The 15753-nt window shown below is 40.4% G+C and overlaps 1 protein-coding gene across 1 annotated transcript in view; it reads left to right on the top strand.

Annotated features, from left to right (window-relative positions):
- BMPER (BMP binding endothelial regulator) overlaps nucleotides 1-15290 on the top strand; it is a 145368-nt gene extending 130078 nt beyond the window's left edge. The window contains exons 14-15 of the mRNA XM_059818979.1: nucleotides 8766-8896; nucleotides 15109-15290. Coding sequence (XP_059674962.1) covers nucleotides 8766-8896; nucleotides 15109-15290 — 313 coding nt within the window. The remainder of the gene's footprint in view (nucleotides 1-8765; nucleotides 8897-15108) is intronic.
- Nucleotides 15291-15753: the final 463 nt, after the last annotated feature.

The following is a 15753-nucleotide window of genomic DNA, read 5'->3' as shown; positions in this document are numbered from 1 at the left end:
CCTCTCTAGATAAGATATGACAAGTCAGTCTCCACTTGTGCCTGAAGAACTGGAGACTGGGTGGACTCTTCTTTAAAAATCAAGTCTAGACATGGAGAAAAAGATAAAATTTTATGTCAATTACATAATGCAAAAGCTCAAAATGATGATGGATTTTCCATGGTAGCTATGCCAGAGAACACTGAAAATTCCATTATGATGGGGTGTCTCTGTCGTAAGGCAAATTCAGATTAGCAGTGTAAGTGCTAAGCTAAGCATGTGCATGCAGTGAATGGAAATGTAGAATATTAATATAGGTATTGAGGAGGTCCATTAAGACATCCTCCATTTCTCTTCCTCTCATAAGACTTGATACACACATCTGATGTGGTGAAGTTGCTTGAATACTGTTGTGTTATGTTGGAACAGGATCTGTAATAAGCAATATTATCAGCTTAAGAAATTCAAACCAGGAAATTATGAAATTTAGGAATTTTTCTAGGTTGTGGCTTCTCAGAGGAAATGATGATGTTCTGGAGACACAAAGTAGGTCAATTTGGCCAAAACACTTTGCCATAGGAAATCAGTGATGAGCAGATAGGCTGTAGACCTTAGGCCACTGGGCCTATGAAAGATGGGATTTTTTGGTAGAAAATCCCCTAGCAGTTGACTTTCTTTCTGAACATTAAACCCATAGACCACCTAGAGTTTTTTTCACCAGAAAGCTTTGCATAAATGCATGATAAGCCATATCAGGTAGCATTAGACATACTGCTACTGTAATCTTTACCAATTATGTGATGGATATTTCCAAGTGGATGACTATGGATATTCGTTAACTGAAGAAATATATGTCTTCAGAAACCAGCTTCTAGCTTTTGAACCTTCAGTGTCAGGTTCCAGCTGGTACTCCTAAATTTGCTTCTGTATCTTTTTGTTGGTCCAAACTTTTTATTGCAAATTACCTCTTTACAATGAGTTTGGAAACTCTGTCTGTTCTAGAGCAGTGTTATTACGGTCCCTGTATTTTTCAGCCAGATATACAAACCACAGATCATGCAACATACAGGTAGCCAAATCCTTTTTGCAGTAAGCTCACCAAAGAAAGTGGAACAAATTGTATATATACTGCTCAAGTAAGCACGTAAAATAGAGCATTTTTTAATGGGCACATTTCAGTGTGATATTGGACAATTGTTTGAAATGGGTTAAGAACGTTACACTGTATGTCCTCTTTATTCCAATAATTCTGTATACAAAGTTGTATGTAATGTGCACAGAGAAGTGTTTTTTAACTGTTTCACTTCAAGGTATATGCTACATGTGAACTCAAACCCCTTGAGTTCTCATGCATACAGATATTTATTCCAAATGCCAGGACTTTAAAGGTTAAATTCTGCGCAGCCCAGCACAACCGAAACAGAAGAAAAAGGTGAAAGCTCTCTTCCACTTTCTAACAGTGAGTGGGAGTGCAACGGGTCAGCTCTTCCAGGGCTGTGGATGGCGTTTCCATAGTCTGTTGGAGTTTCTTGAGCAAAAATCCACTCTCTCTAAAGGTGGCAAGTCAGCTGCTCAACTGTACTGTAACCTTCAGCTCTAGGAAATACTCTGAGTCATACCAGATGCTTCTTAGAGCCTAGCGTGGGACTTCATTGTCTTCCTCAGTCATGGTTCAGCTATTTCCCCATGGAGGGATTTTAGCCAACCTTTCCATTCTCAAGACCAGAAAGAACATTTAAAGCCACAGACGCCTGTAAGGATCCAAGCACAAGATAGTAAAAGCCTACTTGACACATTAGTAGGAGAATTATTGTGAAGAAAGAAGTAGGGAAGGTTGCTGTGCTGTTTTTATTCTTTATTTGGCTCTTCCTCGTTCCCTCCTTTTAAGTGCCTTTACCACTGCTACTACATATTCAGGGAGATTATAAATACGATGTCAGGGTAGTGCTGTCCTGAGAACTTTAATTTTATGCAGTTTTAGAAAATGTTCCAGAATGTTTCATTGTTCATTTTACCATATTCTTGTGGGTAATGTTGGTTAAGGCAATAAAACGCAATTCTGGCACAGCATGTCCTTTATAGAAAGGTTGAAAATACACACAGAACACTCTTTTTGGCATTTTCCAAAGCTTTTGGATAATACTTCTAGCAGCAAATAGTATAGGCTTTTGGTGATATTATGCAGCACAGTATGCTTTTTCAGAGGTCTACACGGACCTTCATTTATTCAGTGTCTGGAAAATACCATTTTTGCTTACCTTTTGTGAGGAAAGTATGGGTTCTGACTTTTTTTAAAGAAGCTAGATATGCAAAGAAATCAAAATTGAATTGTTGTCTGTCTCTGCTATGTTGGAAATTACGAACAATAATTACCACTTGCATTTAAAACATCCTTTTCCCAAGTTGACTGAACTCCTCTAAATAACTGCTTTGGAAGGGTGCCTTGGCAAGGCAGGGATGGATGTGGATATCTTGTGTGATTCTGTTTAATTATCTCTGAGTGCCAAGTCTATATCTGGAGCTGGAACAATGCTACTTGAGTTAAATTAGGACTCTTCAATGTGTGTGTAACGTGACTGCTATGCCCTAAAAATCTTAGATCACATGCAGCTCTTGCCCTTTGGTGGAGCTGTGTATTTTAGAATTTCTTTCTGCTTGGCTCCATGGGGCAATATAGTCCAGGGTTGACTCAAATTTGCACAAAAATCAGGGATCAGGCTGAAATTTGAATGCGTGATTCAAATGCCTACTGCTGCAAACTCCTCTGCAATGTGCCAAGAATAACCGATATTGTCAAGCGTTATGGCCAATGTTCTCTTTATAGAAATGAGATTTCCCCATGGAAAGCATATGCCTGCAGTAGATCTGCTATGCACTGCTCACCAAAGATGAGCTGCAAGTTCCCTTTCTGCTCCCAGATTCTTAGGGGTTTTTTGGAGCCAGTTCAGCAGTGTGGGAGTTCTTGTACCATGGGGGAGTCTCCAGTACAAAGCGCATGTATGCTGCCTGCCACTGTTTCTGGGCGCTTTCCCATTTACCGGAAAAACGGGTCAGGGCACTGATGTTTTAACTTTGTTATGGACGCCTTTATCAGATCCCCAATTTAAGGCAATGTTACCATTGTTATGATGTGTGGGAAAAGCACAGAGGGAGTGCAGATATAGTTACCTGGTCTTGGAAGAAATGATCCTTGAAAATTACTGCCGTTGCTGCATGAAACAGTCTGTTCCCCAGGCAAGTGCTTTGAACGAATACTCAATAGATGTAAGGGCTTCTGTGTTTTCGCAGCCTCCAAAATTACCTTCCTCATGAGTTATTTGCTGCTTTTGCATTAATACTAGTAAATTCTGGAGAAAGAGAGAATGTTCTCAAGCCTCTGATCTCAAACCTCAAAGCCATAAAAAGTCTCAAGCTCTACATACCATCCTTCAATACTTCAGTAAGATTAAACATGCACATACAGACAAGAGAAAGCTTGTGATAGGAACAGCATGAGCCTTTCCATTATACATAAGAATATGGCTCATCTTCTCTTCTTACCTTGTGAAATGACTCCTCTAGCTGGGGCCATAAATAGTGGCAACTCATTGAAACTTTGTAGGAAAAACAGCCCAAATTTTCTTGTAACAACATAACTACTAACAGAAGCCGTTGGCTTTTATTCTTCCTGTAAAGGAAGAGAAAGGTGGTCTAATTTTGGATCAGGAAAAATAAATCCTGAGTGTTGCTGCTGAATTGTGAGCACTCCGGTGTGATTATGGGAATCCAAACTGGCTGTCATGTAGAGTATGGCTATTTTCATAACCAGTGCTAAATTAGGCCAAGCTTGTACTAAAATTCTGATTTGGCATACCCAAGAAGTCTGTCTCACAGGATGGTGAGGCTGGAAATTAATCCTCCTCTCTAGGCAGATGACCCTTCACGCTTTGGAGTTAGCAAGTGTACAGCTCATGCCAGGTATAGAGGACAAACCCCTTCACCACCTCTTCACATACGTAAAATCTATGTAGCCATGCACTATCTCTAACTGCTTTTGTAAAGTCTGTTGAGACCTACTGGTGGAAAGAGGAAGATGTTAGTGTTTCCCATCTGTGTAGAGCCACTTCCTGAAGGTACCAAAAGGTTTGAAAAACGCACTGCATCACAGTCCTGTTCTGAAATGTGAAAAAAAAAAAATGCAAAATGAAATAGTCCCTCCTAAAATGGCTGGTTCGGGTTTTGGATTTGTGTGTACTGCAAAGGAAAAGGAACTGCTGATGTTCGGCAAGTGAACATCTGCAATTTCAATCCCGTGTGGCATGGACTAAGGCTGTAGGCTGTGTTGCCGTGATCTTTTCTTCGTCTTCTTTTAAACAGTGCATGTAGCACAGGACTCAGTTCTTTGCCCTTTGTGGGACTTGGAGACTTTCCATGGTTTAATGTGAAAAAGGGCTGTTGCTGAAGGAGTGTACTCATCCAGTTTGCTTTGAAGATGTGGCAGCAGAGTATGTGTGTGTGTGTTTGTCTCCTTCAAGGGTGTGTCCCACAGCTGCCGGATGCCTTCACTTTCATGGATTTCCCCTTGCAACAGTTTGTGATTATACACACCCAATTAGCACCATCTCTGACACACACCCTGCAGGCAGCATAGACAGCATCAAAAGGAATCACAGTGAGGCACTTGGTACCAGTGGAGGACTGAGAGGTTGGCTGTGCTCCGGTGCATATTTGGAGCAGGGACTCCAGATAAAGGCACCATCACAGACGTATATTTTTTAGAAATGTAAATATGTCCTTAAAAGAAATGGAGGGGTTTTTTTTGGACCACAAAAACATTCCATCTCTATATGATTTCACTGAAGGCAGAACTAAGGCTGCCTGAAGTATCTTGTGTGTATTTCCATAGCTGGTAAAATGGCTTCATTTTATAAGTAACTTGCACTGCTGTCTTCCTGTGGGATTACTTCTATATGGCTGTAATGTTTTGATGTTTAAGCTTCTGGTATGTATTCTCAATTTTTCTTCATTTAAGCAAATGTTTTGGTCCTGGTAAAAAAGTCACAATACCTTGGAAGGCCCAAAGTCTCCGCTACCGCGCAGTAGAGTAACTTGTCAGTACAGCTTCATTATTGGCATAAAAGTGTATTTTTCCATTGTTTGAACAGTCCAGTCAGATTAGAGTACAGATAAGCCTCTGGATACATGCAGTTAGTATCACCAAATCTATTTATCAGATTCATAGGAGGAATGAAGAGGAGGCAGAATCTGGGGTAGCAGAGAGTAATTTTTGAAATGTATCAATCACTGGAGAGGGTAAAAAAAAAAAAGCTATGGGCATAGCAAAGATTTTTGCAAGGGGAAAGGATTAGGACAGCACACAAGAATAAGTTTTTGAATTTACCTAGTGAAGCATCCCGTAATAGCCCTCTAATACAACGGTAACAACAACAACTGTGAGAAACATAATTAAATGCAAAAAGTAAACAAGTTTTGAAAAAAATACAGACCCAAATTCAAAGCTTGCCCACGGGCCATCGCCAGCTCCCCATCACTAGCCAGCCCCCAGAGGACGGACATCTTTTTCTTCCACGTCCTTTCCCAGAACTGCCCTTTGACTCCCGCGGTGGCTATCAAACAGACCACGTACCTGCTCCCTGCTGATTTCAGAAGTGATACAAAAAGACCCCTCTCCCCTGACTGCCAATCCAGCTAACTACAATTAATATTAATGCATTAAACTTGCCAGCAAGGAATTTCATTAGGAAAAAAAAGAAGGTTTTATTTTGATTGACTAGGCTTGGCAGCTGTGGATATAGTTTCCTTTACTCTCATTTTTCGTTTACCCCTAATTAATTAATTAATTAAACCTTACAAATAATTAGCAATTGTAATTCATTACTAAAACCACCACAATCTGATGATTGCTCCGCAGCTAAGCCTAGGGCTTGAGCCCAGCAGCTGTCACCACGATTAAGCACTTCAGGAAAATAAAAATTACACAAGCAGTTAGGTGTGTAATGAATCAGAGGATTGTTTGTGTCGCACGTGACATGCTACCTTCCCTAGTGGACACCCGTGCTGAACACAATAGTGCTGATCCCAGCCAAAGTGGAGATGTTTCACTCTGGAGCCTGTCTGGATGTCCAAGGCCATTTCAACGCCAAGGGCTAATGGTGTCGCGTCGCTCACGTTCATGTAGGGGCTAAACTCTCTGCACCCTCAAAGAGCGTGGCTGCCCTCCTGCAGACTGGGAATGGTGCCCTGGCCTCTCTAAGCCCCCATACCATGCCCAGGCTTTGTCAGGGTGAGTGCTAGCCTTGCCACAAACACGTTAATGATTAAAAAGACTGGATGATTGATGGTGAGCATGGAGATTTCCTGACCTGATGCAAGCACCTGAGATAGCTGTAGGTGCGTTGACTCAGTGCAGGAGGTGGCATCCCCCTCCAAGTAATGGTAATAAAATTTATTTATGCTCTAAAAAGCAGAGGAAGCACCTCAGCTTTAGGATTTTATAATCCTATTTAATATATTTATATTTATTAAATTTATAAGCAGGCATTAATAGTAACTAAACCTGAGTGGAGAGCAGTAAATGTGATTGATAAAGGAAGGTAGCACGAAAACAAGATGATGATGAAATGGTATCTTGACAATGGACTCTATCTGTGGAGATTATTACAGACTCTCTTTGTGATAATAATTTGCTGCAGTAGCAAACAAACATCTACTTCACTGTAAAACAAGACATACACCTCCTAAATGGAGTGGGGTATATGGAGCAGTGCCTGCTGCAGGGGTGCTAGCAAGAGACCACAAACACGTTGTGGCCAAAGGAAACAGCGCAAAGTTATTTAGTGTGCCACATAAAAAGGTGACCCTTTGTGCTTATACAAGGCCTTTTATCAGCTAACAATGTCAAACAATGCCAAAGATGTTGTGCTAATCTGTTCCTTGCAGCCTATCAGCTGTGATACCCATCCAGCAACATCTGCTACTGGGAAAGACGTAAAGGGACCTACCACAGAACTAAAGCGGAATAAGATTACATTGTCCCTAGAAAGTAAAGTTATTTCAAATGAAAACCACTGGTCTGTAAATACGAACGTGTTATACATTTGATCCAAAGCGATTCTGTTTATCCACAGTATGTATCTATCGCTAAATGCAGGACAGGTAACCTTTTTACATTAGCACTTACGTTGCTTATTTGTCACAGTGAATTTTTAGGTAATTTCATGTTGGGGGTCCACAGAGTAAAATGATTAAAAGCTCATGGAAACGTCAAGCAGAACTGTCAGGTTTAACTATATGAATGGTCACTAAAATAGCCAGTGACTTTAGCAAGGGGAAATACTCCCCTTTAAGGGGCACTGTTGGCTATGCAGAAACAAGCTTGTCTGTGTTCAAAGGACCACTAATCCTCTCTCCTAGTTTTGAATAAAGGGTTCCCAATGACTCTAAAGCATTGTATGAGCATTAGGGCTCCTGATTACTTTGATTGAGGTGCTTGCACCTTTTCTAAGCTATTACCTATTCAGCTATGGGGAAAGTTTATGGAAAATTAAGCCTTATATCCACCCTTTTCCTATAGACAATTAAATTTTTGGTCCACAGTAAGAGCAATTAACACGGAGAGCTCGTTTTTTACTTCAGCTCTTGGTCTTTCTGAAGGATTTGTGCCTCTCACAAACATTGCCTTGTCCTCTCAGGAATGGAGAAGTCCCTGAACGTGCATGGAGCAGGGGGCTCTTGCCCCTTGTCACCCAAGGTGCATGCACAGAGCACCCTGAGTGGAAAGCAGAGGAACTGGGGGCATGATCTTCTGAGGGCTGACTATGTCCTCCCCACACCTTGTCCCTTCCTTCTAATGATTCCACTCGGAGCAGCAGATACTCGGCATTTCTGATTTTGCATTGCTGCATTTGCAGAAGCGTCTGAGCATTTTGCTTATGCAGAAACTGCCGACTGCAAATTCCCACCTCTTGCCAGTTATATTTTAGGTCTGTGCCAAATGGGCACACGTTCTGGGTGAGCTAAGTTGAAATATAGCAGTGACATAGCAGTAGCAGTTTCACTTAGGGCCGTGTTAGCAGCTTTGCTCACTGACATGTTTTGTGGCGGTTCCATCTTATGCAATGGAAGAAGATGGTGGTATTAAGAAGTGCCTGGGGGATTTCCTAGCATGAGAACTGCTCAGTTATGCTGCATCACCCCTGCTCCTTTGGAGTCTCTTAAAATCTGGCATTTAGTAGTGATGCTGCTGAAAAAACAGACATACAACTATTTTGGGACCTTCAAAGCGGCGAGAGGCTGGAGGTAACCTGGAGAGAAGGCACCATTTCTCACCCTTTGCATGGAAGGGCATGTGCTCATTATCTCAAGAAGTTATCCACTTAACACTGATGCTATTATTATTGGTAAAATTGTTAAATTATTACTTTCCAGGGAATAAGAAAGAAGTCTTTTCTTGTGTTGACACAAAATCATTGCAAAAATGGGAGTTTGCCTTCTCCCCCTGTGGTCTCTGTCCTTTCTGCCTGATGTTTCTTGGGTCTTCTCACCCCCCTGTTTCTGCGTGGTTCTCTCCCTGGTGCTCTTGAGACTTCTCTGCATCAGAGCAGCACATCAAAAAAGAGATAAGCCCTTGGGATGTGACAGCAGAGATGCGTTTAACTTTCTTGCCATTTAGCACAAGTTGCTGTGGCATTGAACTCCATGCGACTGGAAAGTAAACAACTCCAAACCTCGGACAGATATCTACCAAAGCGTTCCTTGCTTATTTGTTTTGGGGCTTTGTTCTGCAGGTCCTGTGTGACAGACATGTGCGAGTGCCCGGTCCATAAAAACTGCTACTGCGAGTCATTCCTGGCATACGCCCGAGCCTGTCAGAGGGAAGGGTTGAAAGTCCAGTGGGTACCACAGCAAAACTGTGCAGGTAAGCATTTTGGGACTGCTTCTTTGTAAGCCAGTGCATAGGCTAATAGGCTACTATCCTTTCACTGGTAGAGGAGGATCAAAACCAAACCGGCTAGAAAGGACTGGGATTGCACCAGCAGGGAAGCTGCGTTCTGAGTTACGGAGAAAGACCTTATCAGAAAAGATTTGCAACCATCAAATATTAGAAATGTTTATTTTGCTGCAAAACTTTTCACCTCTAATACCACCTATCTTAATTTTATGTACTTCCAGGAAGAAGTACATGCCTTTTTCTTTCAGGATATGTAAACAGTTGATTACAGATAATGTTTAAACCCCTTTGACCTCCTGTTAAAGTATGGTTATATTTCCATAGATAACATGCATATATGATTGCAGTAGGTTCAACAAAGGAAGAAGAGAAAATGTATTTAATGGGAATATTAAAATGCAAACCTGCATTAATTTTGGTACTTGGACCAGATTCTCCGTATGATTAGGACTGCATTAATTGCAAGTAATTGTGAGTAATTGTCTCCATGAGGAGTGATGGCCTGTGGTCATAGGCACTTGAAGTAAAATGCAATATTGCAGATGAATATTTCCCCTGATGATGGTCTCATTAATTTAGGACATTCTATAGTGGCATCGGTTTGCCTGGAAATGTATTCAGATTTATGTAAAGCAATTGACAGTAGTTGGGAAAAAAAATGAGAGGATACCCAGTGCTGGTCAAAGAGCTATTACTCTGTGGTCTATTTTGGTGATTGTGTGTGGCTCAGGGTCTACTCTCTCAACTTCAATTTCCTTTTCTGTTGAAGGCACGATAGCAGGGATGGGTGAGTGACAGAGCAAATTATATTTGATTGACTGTTGTCGAACGACTAATTTTTTTTCTTACAAAGGAACAGAACAATCCAAACAGGGTGTCGCTAAGTGAAAGCTCTATTCAAGGATGTGGTCTCAGACAGCACTAATAACGTATGTAATTTTAATCTATTGATTTAGTAGCAGAACCTGAAACAAGCATCCTGAGGGGTTTTTTTTGACCAAAGCACTTCAGACCGAGATCTCACTGTGGTAGATGCTGTAAAAACAATAAAAACTCCAGTGCTGCCTTAAGGAGTTTATACAAGTGTTGGCATATCACGACTTAACTAATTGAGGCTTCTTTTCACAATTTTTTCTGGCATTTTACCAAAGACAAGAAAAGTTTCTAAGGCAAAAACAGTCCTTGAGAGAACATTATGAAGGAATTTAAACACACATCTTCCATTAAAGCTAATGAAAGAAGTGTTTAAATCCACCCAAGTTTTTTAATCTCAGTGCAGACTTCTAGAGGGAAAGGGGAAATCTTGTTAAGCATAAAATATAGCTAAGCTGTATATGGTCAGGTACCCTCAAAACACTTAAGCATCCAGCGTCAAAAAAGTAGCACCGTCTTCTACAGTAAATCATATGGTAAGCATTACATTAAAGTGCATCCACTGCACTCCGTATGTCACCAGTGGCCAGCATCAAGATTTTAATCTTTAACTTACTTTTTTCTCCCCAAAACTTGTAGTTACAATTATTGTGTCCTAATTACGGATAAAAGTTCCGGGGTATGAAACAATATATCTGTAATAAAACTTTAGCATTCTGTGACTTTCATTTCCTGCTTGACATTTCATAGCTGGTGGGATACTTGGAAGAGCTGTGTTCTGATGAAAATGGAGTATACTTATTAGTAAAGTCAGGTTTTAATTATTCTTTTGTGTGTTATAAAACCAGATCTTGTGTGGTTGCCAGTTCCTCTACCCTGACTGCTGTACGCTTAGCTCATTTTTATAATCTTTAGAAAGCTTGTGTTGTCTGGAGGGCCAGCCAAACAGGATGCTAAGGAGGCTGAATTACACGTCCTGTACCCTACATGTTCTTCCTCCTCCCCCAGTGCAGCAGCGTATCCTCCTCTAAGTCCTCCGCGAAATACTGCTGCTCAAGGTTTGCTGTCCTTTGAGGTTGGCTTGGTAAGGGGAATGTCAGCTGTCGTTTAACCAGAGGGGCGAAGAGAAGAAGCTAATGAGTAAGGAAAATGGTTAGGGTAGGAAAGGGTTGGTGAGATCTGCATGGGAACTGAGAAGGTTTGGAAAGGAATATGGGTTTCCATGGGAAGTAGTGGGGAGTGAGATCTGTTAGGATGGGCACAGGAAGAAATATGATGTGTGAAGGAGAAGAAAAAAAACCAGGAGAGCCAGCGTGAGGAAAACAAGAAAAAAGAGAAAGTGATACATGCGAGAAGGAAAAGAAAGGATACAAATGGAAGGAAGAGGTTTGAAAAGGAAAAGAGAAAAAGGATTTTTTTTTTTTACCCAAGAGAGGCTAAACAAGCAGTTTATAAAGTGCAATTAAGTAAACTGAAGTGGTGAAAGCCCTTGGGCCATAGTAATTTAACACCGGATTTCTGAGGGCACTGAAAGAAAGAAGACTCAAGGATGGCAGATGGCAATAACTCCCTGCCATGGGCATGACTACACAGGCAAGGAGAAAAAGCAGATATGGATTATAATAAAGTGCAAAGTGCACATGGTAGCACTGATGTGCTGACGTGCTCCAACAGCCTCATAAAAACTGAACAATCTTCTCTTTTTCCCATGTGATCGGTTGAACTAGAGGAAGATGAGTGCGTATCTGATTTTGACTCTTCTCTCTTGGGTCCCCTCTTCTCTGCTGTGGAATTTTCTGGCCAAAGTCACTCTTTTTCCATATTATATGCTGCTTTCCTTTAATCGCTTTATTCTGTGTGAATATGTGTCAGAAGGCTATTATGACTTTTCAGTGGGAACTCATTAAAAGCTGAAAGTCAAAAAGATTAACACAAGTGTGTCATTAGAAGGTCAGTGCCCAGATCTATTGCCTTCTACTATGTTAGAAGGAGGTGTTGTGAATTGCAAGCACCATGAGTGACATTCAGTTTGAAAGTCCTACAAAACACCTCGAAAGCCCAAACTGTGCAACACCAACAGAAGAAGCAGGATGATTCATCGATGCACAAATATTAGCTCAGAAATTTCTGTGGAATCAGATTTACCAGATATCATCCACCAAGGGAATCCTTCAGCAGTTCCATGGTAGGTATTTTGGCTTTTGTGCTGGGGAACAAGAATTCCTCCTAAATAATTATGGCCATGTCTACAAAGACAGGCGCAGACAGATACAAGCCTTCTCTGTGAAACTGCCAAACCGGCTGGAATAAACCAGCTCTGGTCTGAAAACTGTACAGCCTTATTAGGCAGGGTTTATTAGCTCAGGCACAGTGCTGTATTTATGTGACTATATGGCTTCTGGACTGGAGCTGGCTATCATCCCGCCAGCTCAGAAAGTGGTCTGAGGAAGCTCACATCTGTCATGCCAAACACATGTTCTAGAAGAAGAGTGGAAAAATCCTGTTGGGACTGGTAACGTTGCAAAACGCAGTATTATTAGTAACTTTTGTACTTTGGGGTTGGGTGATTTTTTTTTGCTAGTGCACTAAGGAAGTTATTACTAACAGAGCTCAGTTCTTTAAGAGAGGAATTTGCCTTAAAAGACGGGTGCAAAAGCATCACTTCTGTTTTCCATGTTTACATGGTACTGATTCATTTCAGCAGTCCCTGGGAAGCCTACTGCAGAATGTCTTTATTTTTTAAACTGTTGATGAAGTGGAATGTTCTGGATCAATCACACCACATGTTAACAACTGAAGCACTCAACAATAAAAGCCATCCAGGGAACTTAAACAGCAGCCATTGTACTTTTCTGATTTTTCCCTTGACAGCAAGTTAATAATGCCATTATAGAGTGCCTACAGCAGAACATAAAGTCATCATATCTTCTACGTGGCATCATCTGAAGGAGAAGGAGGTGTTTTGACGTACCACATCCATGTGTGGTAGAGCAGAGCTGGGGAGTACTTACAGATGCCACAGCTGCCGAGGGCAGCCTGCAATATATTCTCATTTGCTCTGGGGCAGAGGTGAGGAAGTGGAAAGGAGACCTGGGCCAATTTTCCTCAAACCCACCAGCTGAGGCACCAAACAGAGCTCAGGTGGAACGAACGGGCTGGCTATTACTGCCGTAAAGCTTTGTGGGATGAAACCTGTGCAGCCTAAAAACTGAAGCTTGCAGACCTTTCCATATGTAAACTGCATGTACTGAAGCCTAATGTTTCAGTTTGTCGTTGGTCAATTAGAGATCCTTTGAAGGGAAACTCATTTTCAGAAAGGAGGGACAAAAGCTTCTAGTAAACAGCCCCCTTAAGATAATTCGCGTTGTGTGTGGACAATCACTATCTGTCTTTGAACATCTTGGTCTACTTTTCTAGACAGTTAATACATTGTTTGCAAAGCTCCTGGGAGCTCCGCATGTTTTCGTTTCCCCTCTTATAGAGATTCAATCTCTATTCTTAACACACTACGTAAGTGCAGAGTTTGTTCTGAATCTAACATTTTACTGTACATTTAATATTGTTTGCATGTTTTTTTCACCTTCTAAATTTCCTGTTTCATTGAAATGTCATTTTAATTATTCCTTTTGTTTGTTCCTTCTTCAATGTGCATGAAAGTTACCACGCAGAGCAAGACAGAAATGTAAAGCTGGAAAAAAGTTCTCAAAAGATCTATGCCCACAAGCAGAATAAGCCTATCTTGAACATTCCTGAAAGATGTTTTTTCCAACCTATTCTAAAATGATGTTCAGTAAAAGATGTCTCACAGAGTTTTTAGGTAGCTTGCTCCGGTGCTTTCTCATGCTTAAAGCTAGAAAAAAAATTTTTTTTTTCCTAATATCTATCTAATATTCAGCTGTTGATTCTCTGTAACTCCAGGGTAATTTTCTGCTGTACTATCCATTTTTTCCAATCTTTTGTTTGTTTATTTAATATCTGTGCCCTGAGAACTTTGTATGCATTCTTGCCAGAATTCCTTTTTCGGGGCTGCTCTTCACATAAGTATAAATGCCATAAAATGCATAAGAAGTAAAACTTGCGAGAAGCTGATGCTGTTTTGAAGATCACTTTGTTACTGGTGAAGAGGAACGCCTTAAATTTATGATGCCTTAGCCCTAAGACTTCCATCCTCTGTGATACACTCTTATACATATTTAATCAATTTATTTCTGCCTATTTTCTCTTTATGAATAATAACAGTACTGTAATGGCACTCTAAGGCCAATTCTCACAACAAACCAGCATTTTTCTGTCCATAACGGAACTGTTCTTTAAAAAAGCTGAACCTTCAATCTCTCTCAAAATGGAAGAAACCTTCTTAATGCAACCACCTCTCTCTAAATAGCAAGAGATGATTCTGGATGCTTGAGAGTCCCTTACCATCTATAAACTATTTTAGCAGTACTTGTTTTTGCCATCAGCACAGCCGTTAGAAAGAATAACAGGCTTTTATTTGCTATCGAACCATGTATTATTCTCCGTACTAAAAAGGCAGGATAAAAAATGTTAAGAGTTTAAATATTGATCTGGAGGGGGTATAGTGCTTTTAGCTGAACCCTCAGTGGTCTCTTATGCTGGAAATGCATTGAACTGTCAACTACAAAAATCAATGAATAGATACTGGAATCCTTAAGTACAAGAATCCTCATTCTCAGTGATCTCTTGGTAAAATATCATAAAGCATGGAAATAATTGATTTTTTTAATTTTTTTTTTGTTTTAGAAATGGGGCTGCTGAATTAACAGCACTGTTTTGATTTGCTGCAATACGCAATATTGAAAGTATAATCTTAGGAAGAGAAAGTCTGATGTGGTGAATGAGACTCCTTTCTCTTCTTTCTGTAGGAGTGGGAATGATAATAACTGTCTGTCCTTGTAAATGTTTCAGGAATCTTTGATAAAAGGCATTGTAACAAATAAATAAACAATGTTAAACCTTAAATATAAAGCATAGATCTGCTTATAGCTAGAAACCTTGCCAAAGCTTTATATACCGTCAGCTGTGTTAAAATTCTCAAAAAGTTCAAGACTGCTAGGAACTTGATACCTTTTTGATTAGGAATTTTGCTACCTTTATATTTGTGATGTAAAGTAGTGCTGCATTCAATAGAGCGGAATCTCTTTACAAGTAATTTTTTCTTCTAGATGATCGTCATACCAAAATGTGGGTTTTGGTATTTGCAGTAGAAACCAAGCAAACAGATATGTAACCTTCCTTGTGGGACTCTGTGTAATATGCATATTTTGTTCCTTTTAACTGCCTTTCAGCAACCCAGTGCAAACACGGTGCAGTTTATGATACCTGTGGTCCAGGATGTGTCAAAACATGTGACAACTGGAACGAGATCGGCCCATGCAACAAGCCCTGCGTTGCAGGGTGCCACTGTCCGGCAAATTTAGTTCTTCACAAAGGAAGATGCATCAAGCCAGTCCTGTGCCCACAGCGATGACATTAGTTCTTTTTCCGCGGACACTAGTGCGGGTGGTCACTGACCCCTCTGATGCTCACAGCCAGTGAAGGACTCCAGCTATTTGTGTGCAGATTCTGCAAAGTACACGTGTACTCACAGAGTGTAAATATGCTCCTGTGTGTCTACTTATGTGTGTTTATGTATACACACATGGCACCTAGAGAGATATATAAATGTATACTGTGTGTATGTAGATACACATATCTATACACAAGTGCCCTAAACGTAAGTACAACCCATATATTTATATATATGTCCACACACACAAATATACATCATTTCTATATATCATAGAAGGATGAATTATTATCTGTATATTTTTTGCTATAAAGTTTATGTATTATTATTTCTAGGACCCTGATCTGTAAGTCATTGTATAAATAAACCAGGTGTTTTTAATATAATATAGTGGTATGAAAAGATTGGATGACTTTGCCATTGC

Source organism: Gavia stellata, chromosome 6 (assembly GCF_030936135.1).
Source record: "Gavia stellata isolate bGavSte3 chromosome 6, bGavSte3.hap2, whole genome shotgun sequence".
NCBI classification, from domain to species: domain Eukaryota; kingdom Metazoa; phylum Chordata; class Aves; order Gaviiformes; family Gaviidae; genus Gavia; species Gavia stellata.
This window is presented reverse-complemented; position numbering and strand designations above follow the sequence as displayed.